Source organism: Marasmius oreades, chromosome 3 (genome assembly GCF_018924745.1).
Source record: "Marasmius oreades isolate 03SP1 chromosome 3, whole genome shotgun sequence".
Taxonomy (NCBI): Eukaryota; Fungi; Basidiomycota; class Agaricomycetes; order Agaricales; family Marasmiaceae; genus Marasmius; species Marasmius oreades.
This window is the reverse complement of record NC_057325.1, coordinates 3729459-3754550: the sequence shown is the minus strand read 5'-3', so window position 1 is coordinate 3754550 and position 25092 is coordinate 3729459. Positions and strand designations below refer to the sequence as shown.

Sequence of the window (25092 nt, the reverse complement as noted above, 5' to 3'; positions counted from 1 at the left end):
GGGGTAAACCTCGACCTTCAGTTCAATCAAAAAGCTCCGGAATGTCAGATAGACAATCGAATTGGTTGATTGTCTGTGGGATTCCGGTCTGTGACTGGGAGCAACTTCAACTGTTTCGTGGGTTCACAGAGTGTCAGCCAAAAATCTACAAGAAAAGGACTCAACGTCAGAAATAACTAGCCTGAGAGACTTCAACTCCCCTGAAAGCGCATCAAGTTCGCCGGACCGGGGACCTTGAGAAGTTCCGCCTTTGGAACAAGAGCTCTGTGCGAAATCTAACAGGGGTATCAGGAAACCATTCGTCGACTAGCATGGCATCCTGATAATCTGCCGTCGTCGCTAAAATAACATACAACTTACAAGTGAACACCTTCAGTGTTCACCTTCTCTTATTCCATAACTGGAGTTTAGTTTATCGTATACCGCGATGACCCTGGATAAGCTTTGATTTGAAGGCACAAGAGTCGATATTTTTGTTCCATGACGGGAGTACAGCACACAGAGATTGCAAGTATAGTTGCTAGTCGCTGTGAAAGATTAAGTTTCCGTCGGCCGATACGAAAACCGACATGGACCAAACATAACACAACCTCGTACTTAGGCAGAATTCCGAAAAACGCGCAAAACTGTTACAAGTTTTTTTTTTCACTGGCAAGGCTGCTCTACAATGATTTGTATTTGAGGCGGGTAGCAAAATTAGGTGTACGTAGCAACGACAGCAGTGTGACTATGTTGTAGCGAGAGGGTTCATGTTGTTCATAAATTGTGCCCGCTACACAAAGCAATAAGTACCGTGGACGAGACAAAACGTTGGGCACCAGTAGCTCACCAGTTGTTGAATAGCAGCCTTTTCTTGCTCGGGTAGCCGGTTGATTTCTTCCGGTTTCAATGAGAATACTTGCATAAGCATAGCCTGCGGAAGAATGTAAGTTTGATTTCCTTGCTCAAAAAGAGACACAACACACCTTTTGCGAATCGGTGATCTCTGGCGGCTGAGCCTGAGAAAGGTGTGTCATTAGAGGCGCTCCTCCAGGAGGGGCCGACATTTTATCAGATGTTTGTGATGAAGACTGAGGCGGTGGACTCGACATCAATCCCATCGGTGGCGGGGGTCGGAAATACGAAGGAGGCATTGGCGGTGGGAACATAGCACCAGGTGGAGGCATTCCTGGTGTCATGTATGGTGGCATCATACCTGGCGGCGGCGGCGCTGCGTAACCGTAAGTTGGTTGGAATTGGGATTGAGGTGGGGGTACAGATGTTCCGTTGTTTGATTGTGGCGCGCCAGACGGTCTTGAAGGACCTGCTGCCCCGGTTGGTTGGGCCCCCGTTGCTGCAGCTTGCGTTGTTGCACTGAGCATTCGGTGGAGGATACCGGAATCGACAATTTTGTTGAGCAAAAGAGCTTGAAATAGGGCGTAGGCGAGCTGAGGGTGAGCAACTAGTAATGCGTGCGCTTGATCTGGGTGTGTTATAACAAATGCCTGTATTGATATGAGAAGGAATTGAGAAGACAAGACAACTCCCAATATACCTTCATATGCGCCAATACATCCATGAGCTCCCTTTGATTCATGGTGGCCAATGTCGTACTGATCATATCGAGTGAGGTCGCTCCTGGCGGGACTGGTATACCACTTGGCAGGGAGTTCAAGAAGTCGTTTGGTTCACGAACATTGTCGCCACTTCGCCATCGATCTTGAGTCGAGCCTGACCCGCCATCAACAAGTTCGCCGCGCACTGTCGTTTTCCCTTCCAGGAAGGGGTCGGAATCTGCCAAGTCGATGCGTAGAGGTCGACCGCCAACCTCATATCCATTCAGGTTGCGTACAGCAGATGATGCCGTCTCATGGTCTGGATGCACGCACGCGATACGCGTTACACGCAATCATTTCAATATTTGAGGACAGATTTGCGGTTGCGGGTATTATCACGATTTTTGAACGTCGGGAATGTATAAAATTGGATTTGTTCAACGAAGACAGGGAGTTGCGTCAGATAATCGCGCATTATTTCACACAAAGACAAGGAATTCAATGTACCCGCAAATTCGCAGAAGCCATATCCCTTCGGCTTGCCTGTATCTCGGTCGAATACGAGTCTGTTGAGGTTGTGAAATGAGAAAACTTGTTTTGAACGTAGCGAAGATACACTCTGGGACCAGTACCTAAAGCCGATAACTTGACCAACGGATTTGAAGACATCTATTAGTTGCTCCTGTAACACCTTGAGCATGTCTAGATGGCAGAGAAAATATCTGAAGGGAAACGCACCTCGCCCATGTTGTAAGGGACATTGCCAACTGACAGCAACAGGTTGGTCAGTATTTCACGACCAATACACTAGAATGAAGCCTCACCGAACACAACTTTACTCATCTTAGGCGAATAGCTGAGAGTACCGTGCGATGATGAGCCTGGAGGCCAAATGTCGTGAGAGAAATGCTCGTGTCACCCGACGTCACCGTCCGTGACAAACAAACCTCCCCCAGTCTCCCCCTTTCACGATGAGCTCGACCTCTCATCCTGAACTTCGTCAATTACGTGTTCAGCTTCAATCCATTTACGATTCTATAGTTCATTTCCAACCGCCAGTCAAAAAACCTCCAATACTGGACTCGGCTCTCGAAGTGATCCGAAACCCGAACGAAGATACCCATTGGCTGCATCACGAAAATCTTCCTGGACTCAAGAAGCTCAGAGAGACGGTTAAAGTAGACCTGGATATTCTTGAGAAGGTGAGTAATATCAATTCTGGTTTTTCTGGTGATTTTTTCCTCCGGCTCACCATCCGTTTTTTATTCAGTAGTTTCTCGAGGATCCAGAATCGGCGCATCTTCCGGCGTTATCTACCAATGCTCCCTATCTCATTGCGGTTTGGAATGAAGTACTTTGTGCTCCGCAGCCAGTCTCTTGCGTTTTCAAGGGTTTTCCGATGGTCCCATCGGATCCAGCTACCTCAAGAGAGGCCAAAAAACAGCGGACGGCCTCTGGTAACCAGCCGAAGCAACCCGAGGCGAAGGTCGATGTCGTTGCCGATCATAAGAGGTGTTGGATTAGAATCAATACGTGAGTAACATCTTCTAGCCACTGATCTACGTTATCGACGATCCCAATTTCCAGCATTAAAAATTCCCGCATGTTAGCTGAATTTCGAGAAATCGATTCATATCTGACTGACTCTGAAACCGAATCATCGAATTCTGAAGACGAAGATTATCGACCTAGTCTGGCTCAGAAGGATTTCGATAACTCAGTGCTTCGGATGGGCCGATCCTTGATCGCAGCCGCAAAAGCCAACCCACTCCATCTGCCTTCTTCCCGTCATTCAGCCGACACAGTTACCGAGATTATACCACAAGTTACCATGCGTCTCACGAGGCTGGATCCTGAGGGAGAACCTAACGATCCTCGAATCGCGCAGACAATCCAAGGGTTGAAGGACATGGGCATCGAGGCTGAATTGGGCGAAAGGAAACCTGCTGAGGTTCCCGAAGTGATACGTTCATCTCAGCCAAGTCCTCTACAGCTCTTCTTTGAACCGACTTCAAAGATCAACCTCGACCTTTCCGCCCTCATCGCTTTAGTGTCCGACCTCACCCATGCTTCCCTCCCATCATCTATTGACGAAGCTAACAAACGCTTCATACCACCTCAAAAGTACCTCGAATGGAAGAAGAAAATGACAGCCAGTAAGGCGAAAGCCAGGGCTGTAGCATTAGCAAAGACGAATGCAGAGCTAGCCGCTGATCTGGAGCTTGACGACGGAGAAGGCGGAGAGGGCGGAGAGGGTGAGGAGAACGGTGAATTACCGTACTACGCCAAGCAAGACCTGGCCAAGCACTCTCGTGCGCTTACCAACCAAGTCCTTCAAGAGATGGGCAAAGGTCTTTTGCAGGAGATGTATGATCAGCTCAAATCGATATCGTCACCTCTCGAACGAGTGGAATTTTGGACGACCCGGGAAGCGAGGGATAGATGCTTAAGGATCGTTTCGAAGATTGGAGGCCCGAATGAGAAACGACGTGTGAAGGCGCTACTTTGGGACCGTTCGCTCGAAGACCCAGACCTTGATTCCCAAGAACTAGCCGAAGAAGCATATTGGAAGGATTCACGTTTTGGTCACAAATTCATACCCCTCATTCCGATACGAATTCACTCGAGTTCTGAAGACGAGAAAGATTGCGCTCATAGTAATGATAAGCCCGCTTTTTTCCATTCGCTGGACAGAACTTGCTATGACATCCTAGAAGGGGAAGGGTTCAACCCCCGAAACTCGTCTGATCGCTCACCTCTACACTCGGTGCCTCCTCCCAATGGAGATAATATTGCGCGAGCCATTGTCACCAAGGTCAATCCTCGGCTCACTGCTCACACGGTCCAAAGCATGCTTTTGGGTGCCCGACTCGGATGGACAACTTTGACTGCCAATAGGACGAGTGTCAAAGCGATTGTGAAGGAGATGAATTCTCGCTCAAGAGCAATCGTATTCGGTGACGGCGAAGTCCTGAATGGCGAGCAAGACGATCTGTTTAACCTCCATTCTGGGGGGCCTAACGATGATCAAGGACAGCACAAAGCAGGTTCTGAGGATATAGACTGTTCTATCAAGTCGAAGGCTGCGATATGGATCATCGATCCTCGCAGTTTGGCCGAAGGGATGAGGTCAGATACCGAGACAGCTCCTGATATCTGGCGTACCGAATAGAATTTTCCTGTCCAGTAGCTGGGTGGTAGTGAGTCGGTTTACCGTATAAGTCTGTGTCCCATAGTGGAGAGGGCGACTCGAGGGTGACTTGACCTTGATAGGTATGAGCAAATAAATATCGAAATCTGGTTCGAAATCTTTAGGTTGCGATATGACGTACGAGTGTTTGACGTTTGACCGCGGTGCTCTCTCGGTCAATTACCACCATCTACCTCTTGGTTTGGTTGCGGTACTACAACGGACTGAAGGAACCAGTGTCAACGAGCGTCCATGGCATGACTCCTAGTATCAAAGTGGTCGAAGAAATCGCTACTTCCGTCGCGTTATTACTATTGACTGTGTTGCCTGCGGTCTATTAATTGCAGTTCGTGTGTAACGATTCTTCTGTCAAGCACGATGCTTCAAGCTTCACTACTTCTTTATAGATCATGGGACTGCTGTTTTTCCCCAATGAATCCTTTCAGGCTATCTAATATTTTGTTCCACGTACCAATACTCGTGATGACTGGACCGTTTGGAATAACGCTATAGTACAGCGTCCTCACCTGCCTTTTCGGCCATCTACGAAAGCGTGGAACAGCTGAAATTGGCGAGAGGAGAGGACTCTAGATCTCTGGTGTTTGATTGTATCTGGAGTTTGGTTTATCATCATCGGTGGTACGGTTCCATCCTTCCAATATCCTCAGATTCTACAGTGCTCAACACACGATTCGCAGCTGGGAACGCATTGGCCGATCTTACTCAAGCTGGAGGTTCACCGCAAGGTGGCACGCAATGCGTGAGGCGATCAAATATGTAAAGCGGTTTGGCGCGTCAGCTTGGGATGGCTCGGGATAACGCAGCACCACAGCAAGGATGTTTCTCAAAGGTACTCATTATGGAGTCGTCGATTCCGATCTGAAAGTGAAGGGCACAACTGACCTGCGAGTTATTGATGCATCCATCTTGGTACGGTCCGTCCGCAAGTTCGAATTTGATCAATGCTAGATGATTTATTTACTTTTGTATGAGCAGCCTTTTGTACCTACGACGCCTCCAGTGCATGCTTTGGCGGAAAGCTGGAAGGATTCCCTTGAATCAACCTGTCATGTTTGTACTTGTCGCAATCACTTTTCAAAAATCTGTTTTCTGGTCGTGATACGGAGTCTATGGCGCAATCAGAACTTCTTCGACACGATTCAACGACTCAACGACTTTATCCCAGAACACCGGCATTCGAACTGGAAGGCTGTAGTCGAATCTGATATCGAGCTTGATGTCCACTGCCTTGTTTCCGCTGTAATTTACTTTGATTAATGATCTGGAAGTCGAACTTCTAGATGAAAAGGCTGTAGCTTTTGCTGCGGAATGTGCAGTGCCTCGGAGGGAAAGGGGAACCGGAGAAAGATGAAGGTATGTATGTATAAAGATGAGTTTGCAAAAGGCTCAGGCTGTAAGAACAGTTGTAGTAACGTTTGCTCGCTTGCCGTCATCGGTCACTCCTGAGACATAAACGCATTCAACGAAAGCCAACAACTTATCTCATTCTCAAAATCTCATTACCAGTAAAGATATGGATTCAGGAGGAGAGTGCGCATCTATTTGCTGTGGTTTTTGCTGTGCGTTGTCCATGGCTGCTATATTTTTCACAACAAACTTCTAACGGTATCTCGACAGGTGTATCACTTTTTTCTGCTTGCGGTCCATGGTGCAATACTCGTACGAGATTACATTCGTCCATTCAGTCGGGAAAAACGTTCTGATTCGGTTTGTTTCTGACCTGTTAAAGAGGCGTTCGGCGGATCATGCGATCGAGGGCGAGGATGTTGTGGTACTTGTTGCCAGTCGTCTTTCGACAAGGATAACTTTGAAGATGAAGTGAACAAGGATTTAGACCGAACCAAAGCTACTCAGCCTGCTGCAGTTCCACCGATGGAGCCGAGTCCGTCAACGAACGATAGGACTTGAGAGTGGGGATGTTGGATTGAGGTTGAACATATGGTACTGATCATGATCTCTGTCTTTTGTTAGGACATATTTGCGACTCTTATGGCTGGACTCAGATTCTTGTAATCTACTTTATGTCGAAAATTCTACTTTAGCTGCACGTCTAGTATGCCGTGGCCGCTCAAGTGCTATGACAAGATGATTGGAACGCTTCTAAGCACCTTTTTTATGCATAATGCTAATAGGCTGGTGGCCAGCGCGCCTTTTCAAACGATGGTGCAACATGTACTTTATACAAGAGTTTGGTTCTCTCCTGTACACAAGTTAATATGTTATCACGGTACCTCAGTCGATAACGAGGAAAATTGCGGACGCTAACGATGAACGTTGAACGTTGAACGCTGACATGAACAATCAATCATTAGTAGCTTCGTAGCTACTATAATTATACTGACCGATTAATCCAATTGAATAAATTTGACGGATAGTGTGGGTTCCATATCATCAAGCGGACCTTGGTTGGAAATAGAATAGTATTGATTAACAAACTCCACAGCCTGGCGAGAGATGGTTAGAACCCATGATCGCGTTTTGGGACTATTCACCAGTGCAGCTTGAACGTTGAACGAGCTCAGTAAGTACTAATAAGTAGGCTACCACGACGCCGGCTGGAGAGACACGTACACCAAGACTCGGAGAGCATGACACTTGCTGCGAGCAAGACGGATCGCCACACGTCTGTCAAGGGCATCAGATGTAACTTACAATCATGAGGTCAACCGAACCAGACAGATCGATGTCGGGCACCACTACTTAGACGCTCACTGGTTCGGAGTCTTGTAGCACACCGTTTATACTCACACAGAGCTGATAATGGTCCGCGAAGCTCTGGTCTTCATGTTCATCTACGCGGTCCAGCATCTAGGAAGCCTTCCGCGCATCCTAAAGCGACCTTGGAGCTTTGTTGCCGCCTTGTTCACCCTCTCCATTGTTGTAAACGGAGTCGCAACTGTTGAGATGCGTCCCAATTTCTTGCATCCCGGCGGACTTACGGGGTCTACGTTGATTGCAATTCGCATATGGCAGAACGAGGCAGGTCGTCAGATGATCACCTAGTAGTACCAGGACGATCGTAGGCTAAGCATCATTGAGTCGGGTCGCGATAGCCTCCTTCCCATTGCTAGGATCCTTGTGCTCTAGAATATAAGTTCCTTCTTGATTGCCTACACTTTCGTCCTGCGACTCGAGGCTACGAGAGGTCGGAGAAGTTTGCCAATCCTGGCTAACATGGTGCGTAAATCTTCAACGCCCGGGCGGTTCAAAGCTAACGGTTCACGATCGAACTCGTTCCAGGCCACGCCGTGAATCGGTATCATCTTTCCCTCGTCATTGTCAAAGTGAAGATTTTGAGTGACAGGTCGACAGATAGAAGCACCACCGGAGCTGGCTAATCTAAACATTCCATTGCCTTTCGATCAGAGTCGGTGCGAACAGCTTGAGGACGAGGAGATGTGCGCCTTGGAGCTTGAAAGTAACGGTCTACAGGGGGAAGCCATCGCGTCCGCCGTCCCAATCCGACCAAGTGGAGGGGCACAGTGTACATAGGGCCACTTCGGACATTTCTTAGTTTTTATTAACTTGGTAAATTTCCTTAAGATGCACACCACACGCAATAGAGATCTAGCAGCTTGTTATTCAATTACCGAAGAGGGTAGGAAGTTGTCTGTTGTTCTTACAATCTACATCATCTTGCTTGAAATCCAAGAGCAATGGCCTCGATACCCTCGGTTCTAGTTCAACTGCAACAATCTAGACTCGGCCTCGGTCCAATCCTCATCACACCCGCCCTTTCCTAGCCAGGCAAATGCCTCCCCGACCGCCAGACCAAGAGATTTGAGCTCCTCCGGTGTGGCGTCAGCTTTCACTGAATGATCGGGGTGGATGAAATCATATAGCAGGCCTTGAACGGGTTGTTAGTATTCCTGCATCAGTTATGCCGACCATAAACACTCACCGTTGTTCCAGGACCGTTCTGCAGCTTTTTGAGCCAATGGGAGACGAATGGCCTGGTAGATCTCGAGGACCTCTTTGAGGTTATGGACCGTCGTTTTCTCGTGAGCGAGGAGGCGTCCAAGAATGTGTGCATCTTCAATGGCTTGGCCACCGCCGACGCCCTGGTGAGGTGTCATTGCGTGTGCCTTTGATGTGTGTGAACCTCAATGATGAATAGCAGTGCGTAAATATGACTCACTGCATCCCCCACCAATGCGACATGACCTGCAACCGAGTACGGGAGTCGGTCGACAACATGGATCGCCCAGCGGCTGGGATTCTCAATCGCCTAATTTAAGCGAAGCGGTGTGGTCAGATATGATGATCAGATGCCAATATCAGACATAGTGGTTCACCTGGAGGACTTTGAGGATGTCTGACTCCCAATTCTGGAAACGATCTACGACTTCCGCCGTTGGAACGTCCGCAACCCAAGCTGCAGTAAAAGGTTTCCCGTAGCCTCCTTCCTCGTTGTAGAAGCATATGACATTGATGGTGTCACCGAATGGGTGAGTGACGGCGTGCTGTATGGAGCAAATGAGCACAGCACATCCCTCAGCGTGAACAGAAAGTAGATACGACCCACCTTGTTCTTTCCGCACCATATCTTCGCTTGCGTCAAAGCCTGGTGATTGGGGTCTTTTTCGCTGATCTTCGTCTTCGGGATTACTGTTCTATAGGCAAGCTGCCCGCTGCAACGATGTTAACTTTGGACCGCTTTGGATCAGTTGGATTCCCACCTCCACTTGGGCTCGCAGAACGACTCATATCCTTTTGAAGGGTCTGTCTTCGCAAGGTCGCGATACATTGTGGCTCTAGTATTGGAGTGAACACCATCACAACCAACTAAAACGTCCGCAGTAGAGCTAGAGCCATCCTTGAAATGGATAGTGATAGGTCCACCCGGTGTCTCTTCGTACGAAGCGACGTGCTTTGAAGTGTGAATCTTGCACATATCGGTCAGGGTTGTTTGCAGTAATTCCAGCAGAGTAGGTCGTGGAAGCGTCAAGGGTCCGTCTAGAAACCTGACATTAGGAGAGACGAGAAGTCGCAAGGGTTTGATCTTACATGGCATCATATGGTTATGGAAGTCAACGCCTTCGCTCGGTTGGTCTGCCTTGCGGAATATGGGTCCTCGAACTTTGAAACTTGAGGTCAACGACAGTCTGTATGGTAGGAAACCATCATTACTCACTTTCTCCTTCTTTCGGCAAGGGTAGACCCCGCTTCCTGACCTCATCTTCAAGTCCAATATCCTGCAACGTCTGCCATGTACGCTTCCAAATAGCGATTCCGGCGCCAATGACTGAAATTTCGGTTTTTGTCTCATATATGTCGACGGCAACGTCCTTGGAATGCTTGCAGATAAAGGCAGCTAATGCAAGGCCTCCTATACCTCCTCCACTAAACGGCAATTTGAGAATAGTTTCCCCAGCATAACGTGTAACGACCAACCTGATTGCAATTCTGAACTTTGGCGAGGACACGGCCATGGCGATAGTGACGAATCAAGACTCGAAATGCGCGATGTCTTTGGATGTGTTTTCATCTTCGTAGAAATAGGATTTGCCGGTGGGCGCTCAGCGCATGTATCAGTATCATTTGTCAGTGTAGGTGTAGGTCGTGGGAGTTGGGTAATCGTGATCTTCATGTCCTCGCCGCTCGGGCCTCATAAAAATGAACCGGTTCACTTTCAACTTACTTTCAACTTGCCTTTGATCACCCAGCTACCCAACAACGATGATATCAATCTCAATAGTGCGGACTGATCATGATAATCTGACTTCTTTTGAGCTAGTTTCGAACGTATATTCCTCGCATCCATCGCGGTAAGGCATAGATCAGGCACAGACAAGGCACAGACGGTAGAATCCTTCTCCTCAAAAGAAGGGAGTTGAAGAATAACTACAGCACAGTGTACTACTATCAGCGATGGATAGCCCTATCACCGTCCTCACCACCCTTCTCGTTGCAATCGGTGTCTCATTGCTTTGGTTTCGAGGCGTCCGGAAGGACTATCCTCCCGGACCCCCTCCCATCCCAGTTCTAGGAAACGTACTCGATTTCACGCTCAAAGAGCTATGGATTACCGCAGCCAAATGGACTCGAGACTATGGTATGTCATTCCTTTCTACTAGTACATACCTCTCGACATTTCACAATCCCCCAGGCGATGTGTGTCGACTCCGCGTCCTTAATTGGAACATTGTATTTCTCGGAAGTTACGAAGCTGCCGATCAGCTACTCGAGAAAAGAGGTGCCATCTACTCCGATAGACCGACCCTACAGATGTCAGGTGAATTGTACGTGCAGGGCCAGTGAACTTCGTAGCGGGTGAGCCTCAAGCGTTGACGAATTTTTCATAGGTGTGGCATCGAGAAATTGGTACAGATTACGCCTCCTGCCCCTTTATACCAGCTTCATGACTACACCAGGTTCCACTCTCGAAGTACGACGCGACCTTCAAGTCTCAGAGAAGACACATCCAGCATACCATCGGAACACGCGTCATCCCAACTTATTACCCCCTCATCCAATCTCAAACACTAACCGTCCTTCGCTCTCTCGTTGATACACCTGAGGACTACGTTACACACCTTCGAAATCTGACCGGCGGTCTGTCTCTCTCGGTCGTGTACGGTCACAGCCCACAAGATGGCAACGACAAATTTCTCCTCATGGCCACCGAGTGCTTATCGATTCTGGCCAACGACATCACCAGTGGGGGCGGTATTTGGGCGGTAGACGTGTTTCCCTTCTTCCGACATCTCCCAGCGTGGTTTCCCGGAGCTGGATTCAAGAAGAAGGCGCAGATATGGAAGGTCAAGATGCAGGAGTTCGTTGACGCGCCTTTTCTGCACGCTAAGAAGTGTGTGGTATGTGTGAGTCTACTTCGTGTTTGCTGGCTGATACACATAGCTTTCATCAGGTCGAAGGTACTATACTACCTTCTTTCTGCTCAAAGATGCTTCTGGACCAGTCCGAAGATACAAATGAGGACATGATCAAGCATAGTGCCAACTCGATGTTCGCGGCGAGCGCGGATACGGTGAGTTTTGCTCTGGGGCTTGCGTTGTTTTCTTGATAACTGGTCTCGACACAGACTATTACCACTATGTCTCAGTTCATCCTAGCGATGCTGCAATACCCAGAGGTCATGAGGAAAGCGCAGGAAGAAATAGACCGCGTGGTTGGAACAGGTCGCCTCCCAGAGTATAGAGACAGAGAGTCGCTGCCGTATGGTACGTCAATCTCACCGTCGAATACGATGACAGAATGAACAAAAGCTCACGCTTCTGCGGGTGCAGTCGAAGCCGTTCTATCAGAAGTGTGGCGTTGGGGTGTACCATCACCCCTCAGTAAGTACCCAGCTGCAAATTTTGCAACGGATATTGATGGATGTTATAGACTTACCTCATTGCTCAACGGAGGACGATTTTTACAGAGGGATGTTCATCCCCAAGGGGACTATTGTGAGTGGATACGAGTTGACAGCTCTCCGCTCTCTATGCTTGACTCTGCATCCTCACACAGGTGGTTGCTAACTTATGGTCGGTGTCATGTCCCTCTGTACGGCCGTCCCTCGCTTGACAGTACATCCTTAGGGCAATGCTACGAGATGAGACATTGTATCCGAATGCTAACTTATTCGATCCTGAACGGTTTTTCAATGTGGACAAGGAACTGAGAGCCAAAATAGATCCCCGAAATGTAGTGTTTGGGTTTGGGCGCAGGTGAATGGGACAAACTTCTCTCTCATTCTAGTAAACTCAATCTCTCTACAGACGATGTCCTGGAGTGGACCTGGCTGAGTCGGCTATTTGGCTGCTCGTCGTTTCAATGCTTGCTACGTTGAACATATCCAAGAAGGTCGATAGAGAAGGTGGGATTATTGAACCCAAGGTGGTCTACAGCAACTCCTTCTTTCGGTGAGTGGACCGATCGCATCACGGGCTGCTCTTCGTCTCACGCCAAAGCCAGTGTACCCGATAGAATAGTCTTCGACATTAAGCCGAGGTCAAGGCAAGCCCTCGAGTTGATTGCTGAGATGTGAGGTTGGCCAGAGCACATATCTGGTTGTAATCTATGTTTGTTTTTTCCAAACGCACGTACGGTATTCAAATTATCGTTAGCGGCTCCAAAGGACAGTGGCACTGCCACTGAGCATACATGGAAGGTCCATTAATGATTTAGGTTTGGGATGAGAAGGGAGAAAAGGTCAGGTCCATTGATGGCTGAGCCCAGTACCGATCCAGAAACATTCATTAAGGGAGCCCGGCTGAGAAGCGCCCGAGCTATGGTACTGAATCCTGATTCCAAAGATTTTGAATGTCTGTATCACAGGCCACTGGCCCGGGGGATCATTGATAGTCAAGGTAAGTAGGAAAGATGATTTTAATGGTCTCTATACAAGACAACGCGGATCGTTGACAGTCGAGGCAAGTAGGGAAACACTCATTTTTAATATTTGGCCACCACCGAGAGCCTTTTAATGAAGAATCCTTTCTGGACAACTCGTGTCAATCATTACAACGGTGTCACCAGACTTTCTGGGGTTCTTTATAACATAGTTACACAAAAAAAGGAAGAAGCTATGGAGGGAATGACGGTTATGTATCTGGTTGTGTATCATATGGAGCCGGAGGTACGTCTGGCATATGTTCTCTCAGTTTCCATTGCTGGTTCGTGCTAGTTTGATGCATCGGATAAATCTCCTCAGTGCCACCATGCCCAAAGCCGCGGAGGGTATCGTGCTGTTCAGGAGCTCCGAACGTCAATGACCGCCGCTCGGCGCCTTCCACATGGTCATTGCCCACACCGCTCCTCTGAATTGTTCCCATTCGATTCGCCCTCAATCTATTCATCTCCACCCGAACAATAACGAGGGAGAAGATTATCCCGACTAATGGTGTCGCCTGGGCATCCGTGCATCAGAAATTTGACATAGGAGAAACAACAGTGACGTTCATACCATATCAGCCACAATAGGTAGGCCGCCAGCATCCTTCTCGACATACAAAGTAATAATGTATGTTATCAGATATGCTGTATTAAGAGCACCACTTTCGATGAGTATAAGGGCTATAGGAAGAAGAGTCTTTCGACGAGGCGTTTGATCGTTGGACCTCCAGGTCAAAGCCAACCTCGATATGTGCATCTTTCGGAGGTGCTTTTCGCTCTGCCAGATCCGGAATGCAATCAAAGCTGAGGAATACCGAAAAATCGGTCATCTTACGCAACGGTCAAACGAATGAAACTTGGGCGTACAAGTTGCCATCCCATTAGCTACGAGAGACAAGGCGAACAGTGCTGAACCATAGACCCATGGCTGCTGTACGATGCTGATGGCAAAATCAGCCTCTAGATGCTGAGTCGCGTAGATGGTTATGAATGCCAGAACTGTCGGGACGAAATATAAGATCGGGACTCGAGAACCCAACGAGACCCTGGTTCGAAAGCTCACCGGCACTTGTGAAACAGCAACATGAAGGCAAAATTATCACTAGCACGTTATGGGACCAAACGACCCAACAACGATAGATCTGGAGGGAATTATATGCTTCAGCACGCACAGGGTGCCGGGCAGGAGGAGCACAGAGCTCACAACTATGATATCCCCCAAGATCATCATTACAAAGAATAAGGCCCGTTTTGTAGCGATGATGGGGATGGTATTATTGGCCATTTTGGCCTTGCGCAAGGTTCGAGGCTCGGGTTCAACAAAAGCGCCGAAAATCACAACGCAGTCAACGACCATCTGTGTGGTTGCGAGGACATACATCAACCTGTACCAGCGGTACAATCATGTTGGATCGGTAATCGTTTAAGAGAGCCAGTATCCACGCACACAGAGGTGAAGATAAGAGGGTAATTAGGCGATGACCCTCTGAGGTGTTTTGTTCTGCACAGAACATAAAGAGTCCCGATGGTGAGCACAGTGAGAATACCTAGTAGATTGGCCAGCGCATGAGTATCTGCTGAATACGGGAAGTTTTATAGACTGACCGTATAGGATGGACTCTACTAAGATCCCAGCGAGTTCAGCGACGTCCGTTTGCATCAGTTAGGTAGCGACGAGATGAAAGGTGAAGCAATTCCTTAAGTGTAGGATAATATATGTACATCCCATGAGACGACGGGAGTCAGACTGATGGTCACAAGAGTTTGATCTGATCCCGAAGCTTGAAGGCCTCAGACTACGGTAAATAGTGTGGCAACGGAAATTGGACCTACTTACCCTTCGTTACCTGCTACAGGCGAAGAATTATTTGAGGTGCTAAACCTTGCGGCCAACGATAGGAAGGTGACGTCGCTGCTAGGGGGGTATGGTCATTGTGTCTTCAACTCGGTGTCCATATACTATGGCCAAATTCTGCCCAATACGAGGGCAATACGAGGGTACAGTCGATTATTCCTGGATTCACATCAATGTCACCGTCCTGCCTGTCAACGTCGTCACGTCAATTCAGGAATAATCGACAGTGGACTCTGCCCAACACGATTACATCGCGTTGAAAGACACTACGATATTCCCGACGTAGCACCTGATCCAGGCGACGAAAAACACATTTCTGAGGACTTACTTCTGGAAATACCGTTCTGTGTGGTGACCATGTCCAGAATTTGCGACTTTGGCTTTCCTCGACTCCTAATGGGCTCATAGTCATAGCGGTATGTGGGGAGTGTCGGAGTCTGAAGATCCGACCTGCCGTATCTATCCCACACAGCCTCGTTCTTACTCTGCTCAACGTTCAACGAGTGATCAAAATTGGAAAGGACAGAACTGTGGCAACGTATCGATGGATTGGAACGGCTGAAGGTTCGTCAGCACTCACTGGTAGATTGATATCCCGCACTAACCTAAGTTTTAACCCCAGATCTCGCCCTATTGATCTCATTCTCGTTTTGTCCATAGAGCCCTCTAGATCCCTGACCGACATCGCGCAGGGCATCTATTTCGATTCCATGGACCATGATACATGATGTATGACTGCCCGTTCACGAAACCACACTGGGATCTCCAATCACCATGGCCTCTGGAACTCGCCATCCGCTTTCGCATATTCTGCTGTGTGCTCGCGTATCATGTATCATATCTGCTGACGAGAGAAGCCAAACCATTCCCGCCCGAGGCCTTTCGACCACGAAATGAGCTCTCCCCTCACCGCTGTATTAACGGCTTAAACCCACCGCTAGCCGTCTTTATCTGGATGGGGTCAGGCATAGAGCGGACCCCATTGTTTGCGGATCTGCCAGCCCTACTGCCAGGGGTCCTGTGATCTCCGCTGGCTTCTTGATCAGCCTCGGTACCAATGTACGCCAAAATCACAACAACTTTGAGTTTTTTTTAAGTTTGGAGAGACGCGCGCTAACAAACTGTATACTCCAGTGCATGCAAACTATCGGGAGGCTGGGATTTTCGGAGGCTCAGTACAAGACCAGATCGAGAAGTTGTGAATTCGATGAACCAGTTCGCGAGCGGGTAACATTACATACATGTGGCCTATGTTTGGCCTATGTCCGCCTAGAAGATGCCGGCTGTGAAGATTCGTATTTGCCACGGTTTGCCCCCACAGTCGAGACATCTTTAGAACACAACCATCATGTCCCGCTCACCGAGTCTCCAACAGCTCGGGGAGGATGCCCAGTCCAAAGTGGCGTCTGACTCTAATACTCGCCTCGAATCCGACGAAAAGCCCATTGGCGTGGTTTCACAAGCTCAGCCAGTACTTCCAGATGGCGGACTGCAGGCATGGTGCACTGGTGCGTGGACAGATTCTCTTGGCACGGTACTCTTTTGACTGGTTGTTCCGCGACAGTGCTTGGAGGTTTTTTGATTCAGTTTTGCTGTGGCGGGTATGTTCGACTGTTGATCCCAGTCATACTAAGAAGGCTGACCGCGCCTGATCCACTAGCTACTCTATTTCATTTGGTGTATACCAAGGCCAGTCGACGCCCGGCAAAGAACACTCGAAACATTTCCTGACACCACTCTAGATTTCTACGTTCGGGAATACCTCACGAACTCGACCCCCTCGGCAATCTCGTGAGTACCACTCCTCTTGAGACTCGAGAAATCGTTAATTTAGTCTAAATTCAAAATACAGCTGGATTGGAAGTTTGAACGCTTGTTTGCTCATATCGGGCGGAGTTGTTGCTGGGCGATTGTACGACCGTGGATACTTGTAAGCAGAGGGTCCCTTATTCACTTTCACCGCGATATCCTCATTTACCGTCACCGCAGTTATTCGCTCCTCTATGGAGGTTCTTTTTTGACTATATTCTCCCTCTTCATGCTCTCGCTAGCTAAGCCGAACCAGTACTATCAGGTTGGCGTTCCCTTACTATCACCAGTGGCTTCTTTGACTCTTTTCTCCTTCTCTAGATATTCCTGAGTCAAGGCATTGGTGCCGGCCTGGGTGGCGGACTCACATATATCCCCAGTGTTGCCATTACTGCTCAGTATTTCTCCAAGAAACGCGCTCTGGCCATGGCTCTTATTACCGCCGGAGGCTCTGTCGGAACGATTGTCCATCCAATCATGCTGAACAATACACTCAGCAGGTTAGGGTTTGGGAACGCGGTTCGCGCCAGTGCCGGTTTGGTGGCAGGGCTACTCGTCATTGCTTGTTGCCTCATGAGGACCCGGACGACGACCCGAAAGCAACCTGCTGGAAACTCAAAGGCCATGTTGAAGGCGATCACCACCGATTACGCATATGTTGCCGCAACTGCTGGGTATGTCTCCTTTCGAGAGCGAGCCGCTTAAGACTTCTGAAACTCGTTGGCTATTCCAGATTGATGCTTTTCTCTATCGGGCTGTACTTCCCGCAATTCTACATCCAACTTGATGCAACGAAACACGACCTCAACGAGACATTCGTTTTTTACTCGGTAAGGACCGCCTGTTATGGGGTGTTATGGTGCACTTACTAAATCCTGTCACTGTAGCTGGTCATTTTGAATTTTGCCAATCTCTTGGGGCGTATCATTCCCAGCTTACTAGCAAACATCCTAGGAGTGGAGAACATGGTGACGGCTTCAGCTTTTGCATGCGCTGCAGTCATTCTCGGGATGATAGGCCTTAGCAGTATCGCAAGCGTCGTTCTCATCGCACTTGTATATGGATTTGTGTCCGGGGCCTGTATGTGCCAGTCCTTCCTATGTCGCGGCCGACTGAAACTAACAATATTCTATACTAGTCATTTCACTGTCAAACCCCTTACTGGTTTTACTCACAAGCAACATGTCCGAACTTGGGTAAGCCCTGTGTTTGGTACGCCAACTGTTCTTTTTCTGATCTACATCGCAAGGTTGCGGATGGGTATCGCCTATTTCTTTTCTGGTAAGTATTCTCACTAATACGTATCATAACATTCAAGAGTCACTTATCACATCTTTGTAGGTATCGCGGGTCTTATCGGTATGATTTACCTTTGATTATCCGTATCACCGTTATTGAATCCACTAGGTACGCCAATCGGAGGGGCATTGCTTACTAAGGAGTTCATTTGGTGGAGGCCTGCTCTTTTCAGTGGGGTAAGTTGTACCCTTCCACTATTTATGGGCTTCTCTAACGGCTGGACATTCTTGTAGTTGACATGTCTCGCTGGAGGCGCGTTCTACGTTGTCATGCTTGTGTTATTGAGGCGAAGGAAGCTGATAGCTGGCGAAACTCACGCACCTTAACGAAAGTCTAGTCGTGTTGTTTGCGGCCATAGATATCGAGTGCTCAAGAGTTCATACTGCTGCATGGACTTGCGTTGTTTCAATACAGTCAGAACACTTTGTCGCATCGTCTCAGGACAACTTGTAGTCTCATCATAGAGGGCACTATTTGGGCTTAGTCGGGGGGAGTTCTACTGGGGCCCGGGCTCAAAAAGCATGCGGGGTCCTAGATTTCTAAGACCCACGGCACCGTTTTGGAGCAGGCTAGTCTGATGTTATCTGTCTCTGAACTCAGTCTGTAGGTAACGAATCAAAATCACTTGCGTTGATCTGCATCATCGAATAATGAATCGTGCCTTAACCACGGAACGACCGCATCAACTACTGAATGGATTACGGGTCCTGGAAAGCACGGCTTCGAATTGTGAGCAGTCGCGTGAGTGCTCTCCATGTTTCGGAAGCAAGAAGATTCATCCGTTGATCATTGATCATGATAGTTCACTCGGAATATCTAACCCACTTAAATCAAGGTCAATTCACTATGCGAAATTATACCATCATCTAGGCATATGTTCAATGCTGCTGACGATGGATTTTTACTACCGAGACTTCCAATTCGACAGTGTTCCCATCAAGGAAATCCGAAAGTGTATTTAATGAGGATTGCGTTGCGCATAGCTTGAAGTCCTCTCCACGGATATTTCAAACTCCAACTGTCAAGGTCATCATGCCGATGCAAACCGACGTTGCAGAGCTCGCTGGAATCGTTGTCGAGGCCGTATTGTATGGTAAGGAAATCTGTACAAATTGTTATGTCTGAAGCTCAAGCTTTTTCATCTACTCACAGGGATCTTTACGGTACTCACAATCGGCACTCTCTACGTCTTATTGAGAGGAAAACGAGGTCGTTCGGCACTCAATCATCCGCTCATTTTCACCTCGGTGTGAGTATTTCTTGATATGAGTTCACGTCGACTTGCTCCTCATCATGTCGGTCCAGGCTCATGTTCGTTCTCGCGACGGTCCAGATAGTCGTTGATTGCGTGGTTATCTTCGATGCCTTCATTGAAATCAATCCGCGTCCGGTCCGGAAGCTCAAGATGTCGAACATTCGCATCCCGATCGTCGCCGCAAAGCGAGCGTTGTTCTTTGCAATGATGATATTAGGGGATGCCATTGTAGTGAGTGGTCGGACTATGCAGCGCTATTAACTCACCTGTTGATGTTGTACACGATCGCAGATCTACCGTTGCTGGATGGTATGGGGAAAGAATTGGCTCGTCATCATCCTGTCTTCCTTTTGTTGCATTGCCAGCGGCAGTAAGTCTTGTATTTTCGCCTAAGGCTCGAACGGCCGCTAATAATGGTCCGGGAAGCTCTGGCCTATATGACCATCTACGCGACACAGCACGCGGGAAGCCTTACGGATATCTTGAAACACCCTTGGGTCTATGGGACGGCCATCTTCACGCTTTCCATCATTGCGAACGGCATTGCAACTTGTGAGTCGTACCGAACGCCCTTTACTGAGCCGTATTCTGCTGTTCTAAATCCGCTTGCTCGACTCTTAGCATTGATAGCATTCCGCATATGGAGAAACGAGAGAAAGCTTGTCCTCCCGTCAGTTAGCACCAAGTCCACCAGCGGGCTTAGCGTCATTTCGGGGCGAGGCAGTCTCCTTCCCATCGCCCGGATTCTTGTGGAGAGCGGAGCCCTCAATACAGCCTATTTGATTGCCTACACTATCGTCCTGCAGGTAGAGGAAGGTCAGGGAAGCTTGCCGATTGTGGCTGACATGGTGGGTCCTTTCTCAAGGTCCTGGAATACTCACACTTACTACCTTGCTTATCTAGTCTACCCCGTTGGTCGGCATCATATTCTCGCTTGTCATTGTCCGAGTGCAAATCCGGAGCACCCAAATTATGAGACCGTCTACTGATGGAAGTACCACCGCAGCTAGCCGGACTGGACTCTCCTTTGCGTTCAATCAAAACCGTAGCGAGCAGCTCAGCGACCAGGACATGTACGCCTTGGAGGAAAGTAACGCGAGTTTAGAGGGGAAAACGATCGCCTACACCAAGCAAGTACACATCCATGCCGACTTTGAATTACGCCCAAACGGTAGTTAGTGGATAGTGTACCTAGGCCTCGTATTTTCAATTATCTTCACAACAAAAGCATTGAAGGACTGCTGAGACACCGCGCCTGCCGCTGAGCCGCTTGCCATTTAAATTAACAGTTCAATCTCCGTAGTAATTCCGCCATATGATATTATTAATATCCTTCGAAGGACCCCGGAGGATGCAGAAGGACCCAACATCAACGTGCCTAGTTTATGTATGTTGGCGCCTGATGGATGTGGCCTTTCCGGTCGCTCTTGATGTATGCCCCAAAGACTCTACCTGGTAGTCAGCCCACTGTTTCCGCACATACCGTGGTAGTAGTCGATAGGCATGATATGAGGCCCCGAGTACGCGGTATACCGTACACATACCCACCCCACGCTCAGTACTTCAGTGATGATCATGATCAACGTGGTTGTGGGAGGCATCGGTGATCGATGTATGAATCAATGTAAGTAATCTTCATGCTCACTTCCATCCTGAACCGGCTCACTTTCAACTCGACCATATCAGGTTCTCTTTGGGTTCTCTTGTCTTGCCTTGTCCAAGTGGGTCTTTAAATAGTGAACATTGGGTTGCTAGAAGCTCAGGTCCTTTGCACCAAGCGTAAATGTGCTGGCTCAAGTAAAGCTGCCGAATAGGACGTACTCACTGTCTGATATTCATGAAAAGATATACCACAAGAATAATCGATGTCCCGGATCCAGAATATCATATCAGCTTCTAAGCTCACTGCTCCTCATCATTAATCAACAACCATGCTGTAAAATCTACGTACCAGTATCAAGACACGGGTCTCCCGTTGATGCAATAATGCGGCTTATACGGCGATTCCTGCAGAGGGTGCCCCTCTAAATTTCTCGGGAAGGTTTAAACAGCGAGTCTCCGGGTCTCCCCAAATTATCCCCATGTCCCCATGTCAGCTTCTGCGCAGGAAGATTCGTGCATAGTTGTGGTCAGTATATTCCGATACCACGTCTGTAACAAGAATTGGGTTACTATCATCGGTCTCGCTACGGTCGCAGTGAGTCTAAGCCTCGTCTCTGGAGTTTATTCCGCTCAACCCTTCACGTATTCAAGCTCGAATTCTTCTTCTACGGTACGCTAGTGAAGTTGCTCCCTTGAACCGATACTTCGGATGACTGATTCAATGAATCCAGGCGCATACGCCATCCTGTACACCATTTGCATCCATGTCCTAACCAGCCGCAAAGTTCCGCGATACCGAGCTCATTGCTTTATCATGACGCTGCTCTTCTTGTTCTCCACGATCGGGATCGCGGTTAACACTTTGATAGTTTTTGCGCAAATACCACTCTACGACCCATCTGGTGCATTATCCGCCCAGCTCACGCCTTATCAGTGAGTCGGTCTCTCCTAGTCTCCTGCAAGGTTGTGAATGATACGGCGCATAGACTCAGAAATGCCGCTGTAGTCGGACCGATGATGTGCGTGGTGGCGAGGTGGGTTATATCCAGTTTGACATTTGATCTGGGTTCACAATCTTCACACGTATCCAGTGCCACTGGAGACGTCTTCTTGGTAATTTCAGCTATTACTCGCCGCGTAGACCTTGACCTGATCAAACCGTATCATCTTAGCTCTGGAGGTGCTACCGCGTCTGGAATTCCCGCATCAGAGTTATAGTCGTGCCTGCGATTCTCTGTGTAGTTACAGCGAGTGAGTGGCCCTTTGACCTTGTAATCTCGGTCTTCTACGCCACAGGACTCACATCGAGCCAAACCCTAAAACGGCATGTGGCGCGCTCTTCTAGTATTGAACGGGTACTCTGTGATCCAGACCTTGAACTACACAAATTCGGGAGGAACTGTTGAGACGTTCTTCGGACCACCAGTGCCAATCATCCTGGTATTGTCCATAGGATTGATGTTGGTGGTTCACCTTGTGGTCACGGGGATGATAGGTACATGTTTCGAAGGCGTATCTCGCATCCACGACTGAAGATCATTTCAGCAGGTCGAATTTACTACGTCTCTAGGCAGACAAGTCGCTGCTCCAACCTTCCCCGAACCACGACGAAGATGTACCAGTCAGTGTCGGCTACGACGTGAGTGCTCGTCCAATTTCGACACGCTGAATGTGCACATTTAACCCCTGGTTTGCTTGGACAGCGTTGAATGTGGATTGTTGTACTCGATGGCAATCTTTGTCTACGTTCTGACTTCGATTCTCGCGGCTGAGTCTTCAGACGAGAAAAAGTTGGCGGTAGAAGTCATTCAGTGCACGATCCTCCATATTACTGTGAGCATACTTAGTGGTTTGCATTCCCTGGCACTTCCGACTCCGACTGACACTACAACCTTGCCCAGGGAATATCTCCTACACTTATTGCGGTGCGCATAGGGTTAGGAAAGGAATTCGAGGACAATCTAGCCAACCCGGACGCAGATCGGATGCAAACGGCAAACGCATGAGTGGGTAGATTGCTTTAGGGGACTTGCGATGGGTACAGCAAAACACGATACAATGTACCGTTCAAGTGCATAGCCGGCTAGTAGGTAGCAATGGAAAGTGTTTCAAGGCTGAGACGGTTCTGAGCAAGTTCTGAGTGGACAGGTGTTGGTAATGGGTAGTGTCTAGGCAACATTCGGCGCAGGCTTACCTTGAGCTAGGCTCCCATCCTATGTACCCGCCCACTTGGGTACCCGCAGGCTTAACGAAGCTGCTACCACCGGTACTGAACACTCGCAGCTCGAGTTGATCATACAACCTCCATTCCTACCGTCACTGTTACATCTCCTCCACCTCACCTCGAACACCAACCCCTTACACAACGCCTCCAACTGCCTCGCTGCCACAACATCCTTAACCGCACTCTCCCTCCGTAACAGCATCCTGCAGAACAACCCCTCGAGCCTCAAAACCGCTCCGTCGGGGATTGTGACAGCCCACCTAGACCGTACCAACAAACACCCCGTCCGACCATGCCTTCTCATCGTGGAGTACAAGACGCTGAAGACGCGGAACCAAGAACGGGAGCATCTGACGAATGGATGGTTAAGAGTAAATCAACTCATCCAAGATATTGACAAAATCGAGCGGTGAAGTTCCCCAAGCTCCAACGTATGAACGTCACCAAACCCTGACCCAAATAACCGCACAAGCGCATCATCATCCAACACCGAGAGGAGAATCGCAAGTTCATGGAGGGTACACCCGACCGACAGAGGAACGCCACAAGGGCGCTGGACGAATCGAGTCCACATGTTAATCGTAGGACACGCTGAATCGAGGTGGAGGTGGCTCAGTACGAGAGTATGAAGGTGAGGGAGGGTTATAGGCGATTCGGGGTTGACATCGACCCAGTATTCGGTATGTCTGTTTCGAGGGAGCAATATTGGAGGTTTGACATGTAGAGGAGGGGGAAGTGGTCATTGTAGTCTGCGAACCAGTTGAAGTCGTTTCGGACAGAGTAGTGGGTGATTTAGGACCAGGGGGGTTGGAGTGAAAGGTCTCGAATGCCGTCATAACCGGTGATGGTCAATTTGCGGAGGTTGGGCGTGTCGTGGAAGGCGTCGAAGGTAATGCCGTCTTCGGCTGCGCGGATCCATGCTGGTGAAGGAGACAAAGGTGGAGATTGTTGAGATTGGGGAACATCCCCCTGTAAGAAGAGAGATCCATTGGAACGACCACGAGTACAACATCAAGAATAACCTGATCTTGGGGCGATTGACTGGGTAGGCAGCTTCCAATCCACAATACGGAACGATCAAGACCTTGTCTCCGCACCGCGTCGCAGCCTCGTTGGATGATACTTCCGCAACAGCCCTTCGTATCTCCAATCCAAATTCACCGCTGTCCAAATCTGAGGTAGCGATTCTGACAATGCCCTCCATTTCCTGCAAATTTGACCCAACAGTTGCACTTATTTAACGAGCCAGGAAGGCGCTGACAATAACTTTCTCTGCCGCTCTTCCACCTCCGTAACAACGCAGATGCGGAAGATATAGAATAGCACGTCGTCTGGAATCCATCACACGGGGTGAATGAGCGGTTCATACGTCTGAAGTCTTGGTTCCAGCGTCTCTTTGGCAGTCGCCAAATCCATGATGCCCGTTCGTAGACGTGATATCCTGTCCTCGGGAGATGAGATTTCCTGTGGCATTCCTCGCTAACGGTGACGAATTCGAGGGTAGGTAAATTGCTCCTTGAAATGTTTTGAGTGTTCGGTGGGAGGATATCATGTCTGTTTATTGCGCTAAAGGATATGGGAAGGTCGCATCCAAGACATCTGTAGAGGTTCTGCGTTTCAGTTTCTTGCAAAACCGTTAGAGAGAGCATGACCACGGGAAAAGAGAACTGTCCCAGAAAAAGTCGGGATTAAAGGTTTAAGGCAGGAGAAAAACAATGAAGAAGTCGAAAAAACACGTTAAAGAGGTTTCTATCGTGTTTCTGACGCTGCTATAAGGTAGTCCATCTTTAGTCGTAGACCCTGCGTAAGGGGATGGTTTATGGAGACCTCAAGAGTAAGAGGAAAGGCCCCCTGCAGGGAATGCAGGGAATGCGACGAGGTCAGCTTGGGCGTCAAACGGGCGCTCAGTGCGCTCAGTTATCTTTTTCGCTATGTTACAGTACTAATTAGCACGGACAGAGT

The 25092-nt window shown here is 48.7% G+C and overlaps 10 protein-coding genes across 13 annotated transcripts; 7 read left to right on the top strand and 3 right to left on the bottom strand.

The window, feature by feature from the left end:
* Window positions 1-618: 618 nt before the first annotated feature.
* Window positions 619-2464, bottom strand: E1B28_006599 (uncharacterized protein). 2 transcript variants are annotated; one of them, XM_043151290.1, is made up of 8 exons: window positions 2360-2429; window positions 2274-2302; window positions 2168-2226; window positions 2043-2101; window positions 1535-1854; window positions 966-1484; window positions 830-913; window positions 619-772 (listed from the first exon to the last, which is right to left on the bottom strand). In XM_043151290.1, exons 1-8 carry the CDS (start codon window positions 2376-2378, stop codon window positions 728-730), a joined length of 1134 nt encoding a protein of 377 aa, XP_043012384.1. In that variant the 5' UTR covers window positions 2379-2429; the 3' UTR covers window positions 619-727. The 2 variants fall into 2 exon arrangements, with proteins under 2 accessions (XP_043012384.1, XP_043012385.1); XM_043151291.1 differs by having other exon boundaries at window positions 2168-2302; window positions 2360-2464.
* A 42-nt stretch (window positions 2465-2506) lies between these two features.
* Window positions 2507-2808, top strand: E1B28_006598 (uncharacterized protein; the record flags this gene model as incomplete). Its single annotated transcript, XM_043151289.1, has 2 exons — window positions 2507-2737; window positions 2806-2808. The coding sequence occupies 2 exons, from the start codon at window positions 2507-2509 to the stop codon at window positions 2806-2808; spliced, it is 234 nt and encodes a 77-aa protein (XP_043012383.1).
* Window positions 2809-2934: 126 nt separating this feature from the next.
* Window positions 2935-4707, top strand: E1B28_006597 (uncharacterized protein; the record flags this gene model as incomplete). The annotated part of the gene is made up of 2 exons (XM_043151288.1): window positions 2935-3068; window positions 3123-4707. 2 exons carry the CDS (start codon window positions 2935-2937, stop codon window positions 4705-4707), a joined length of 1719 nt encoding a protein of 572 aa, XP_043012382.1.
* A 3584-nt stretch (window positions 4708-8291) lies between these two features.
* E1B28_006596 (uncharacterized protein) lies at window positions 8292-10297 on the bottom strand. The gene is made up of 9 exons (XM_043151287.1): window positions 10141-10297; window positions 9881-10089; window positions 9754-9825; window positions 9426-9702; window positions 9272-9377; window positions 9042-9209; window positions 8885-8974; window positions 8648-8831; window positions 8292-8593 (listed from the first exon to the last, which is right to left on the bottom strand). The coding sequence occupies exons 1-9, from the start codon at window positions 10176-10178 to the stop codon at window positions 8424-8426; spliced, it is 1314 nt and encodes a 437-aa protein (XP_043012381.1). The 5' UTR covers window positions 10179-10297; the 3' UTR covers window positions 8292-8423.
* Window positions 10298-10356: 59 nt separating this feature from the next.
* Window positions 10357-12827, top strand: E1B28_006595 (uncharacterized protein). Of its 2 annotated transcripts, none has more exons than XM_043151286.1 (11): window positions 10357-10801; window positions 10856-10988; window positions 11052-11070; window positions 11121-11561; window positions 11615-11734; window positions 11789-11927; window positions 11994-12044; window positions 12094-12158; window positions 12220-12419; window positions 12471-12614; window positions 12667-12827. In XM_043151286.1, exons 1-9 carry the CDS (start codon window positions 10618-10620, stop codon window positions 12274-12276), a joined length of 1209 nt encoding a protein of 402 aa, XP_043012380.1. In that variant the 5' UTR covers window positions 10357-10617; the 3' UTR covers window positions 12277-12419; window positions 12471-12614; window positions 12667-12827. The 2 variants fall into 2 exon arrangements, with proteins under 2 accessions (XP_043012380.1, XP_043012379.1); XM_043151285.1 differs by having other exon boundaries at window positions 10357-10988; window positions 12220-12236; window positions 12291-12419.
* A 374-nt stretch (window positions 12828-13201) lies between these two features.
* E1B28_006594 (uncharacterized protein) lies at window positions 13202-15354 on the bottom strand. 2 transcript variants are annotated; one of them, XM_043151283.1, is made up of 9 exons: window positions 15270-15354; window positions 14924-15100; window positions 14692-14867; window positions 14534-14633; window positions 14291-14471; window positions 14150-14228; window positions 13954-14085; window positions 13658-13890; window positions 13202-13601 (listed from the first exon to the last, which is right to left on the bottom strand). In XM_043151283.1, exons 3-9 carry the CDS (start codon window positions 14744-14746, stop codon window positions 13296-13298), a joined length of 1086 nt encoding a protein of 361 aa, XP_043012377.1. In that variant the 5' UTR covers window positions 14747-14867; window positions 14924-15100; window positions 15270-15354; the 3' UTR covers window positions 13202-13295. The 2 variants fall into 2 exon arrangements, with proteins under 2 accessions (XP_043012377.1, XP_043012378.1); XM_043151284.1 differs by having other exon boundaries at window positions 14291-14633; window positions 14692-15129.
* Window positions 15355-16289: 935 nt separating this feature from the next.
* Window positions 16290-18375, top strand: E1B28_006593 (uncharacterized protein; the record flags this gene model as incomplete). The annotated part of the gene is made up of 14 exons (XM_043151282.1): window positions 16290-16449; window positions 16506-16542; window positions 16602-16630; window positions 16684-16732; window positions 16794-16871; window positions 16931-17015; window positions 17072-17424; window positions 17484-17580; window positions 17638-17830; window positions 17889-17946; window positions 18000-18031; window positions 18092-18109; window positions 18158-18225; window positions 18283-18375. 14 exons carry the CDS (start codon window positions 16290-16292, stop codon window positions 18373-18375), a joined length of 1350 nt encoding a protein of 449 aa, XP_043012376.1.
* Window positions 18376-19081: 706 nt separating this feature from the next.
* E1B28_006592 (uncharacterized protein) lies at window positions 19082-20483 on the top strand (the record flags this gene model as incomplete). The annotated part of the gene is made up of 7 exons (XM_043151281.1): window positions 19082-19142; window positions 19202-19298; window positions 19355-19535; window positions 19596-19674; window positions 19731-19856; window positions 19926-20152; window positions 20208-20483. The coding sequence occupies 7 exons, from the start codon at window positions 19082-19084 to the stop codon at window positions 20481-20483; spliced, it is 1047 nt and encodes a 348-aa protein (XP_043012375.1).
* A 910-nt stretch (window positions 20484-21393) lies between these two features.
* Window positions 21394-22124, top strand: E1B28_006591 (uncharacterized protein; the record flags this gene model as incomplete). Its single annotated transcript, XM_043151280.1, has 5 exons — window positions 21394-21501; window positions 21558-21576; window positions 21638-21839; window positions 21893-21940; window positions 21998-22124. The coding sequence occupies 5 exons, from the start codon at window positions 21394-21396 to the stop codon at window positions 22122-22124; spliced, it is 504 nt and encodes a 167-aa protein (XP_043012374.1).
* Window positions 22125-22519: 395 nt separating this feature from the next.
* Window positions 22520-22912, top strand: E1B28_006590 (uncharacterized protein; the record flags this gene model as incomplete). Its single annotated transcript, XM_043151279.1, has 3 exons — window positions 22520-22545; window positions 22610-22739; window positions 22808-22912. 3 exons carry the CDS (start codon window positions 22520-22522, stop codon window positions 22910-22912), a joined length of 261 nt encoding a protein of 86 aa, XP_043012373.1.
* Window positions 22913-25092: the final 2180 nt, after the last annotated feature.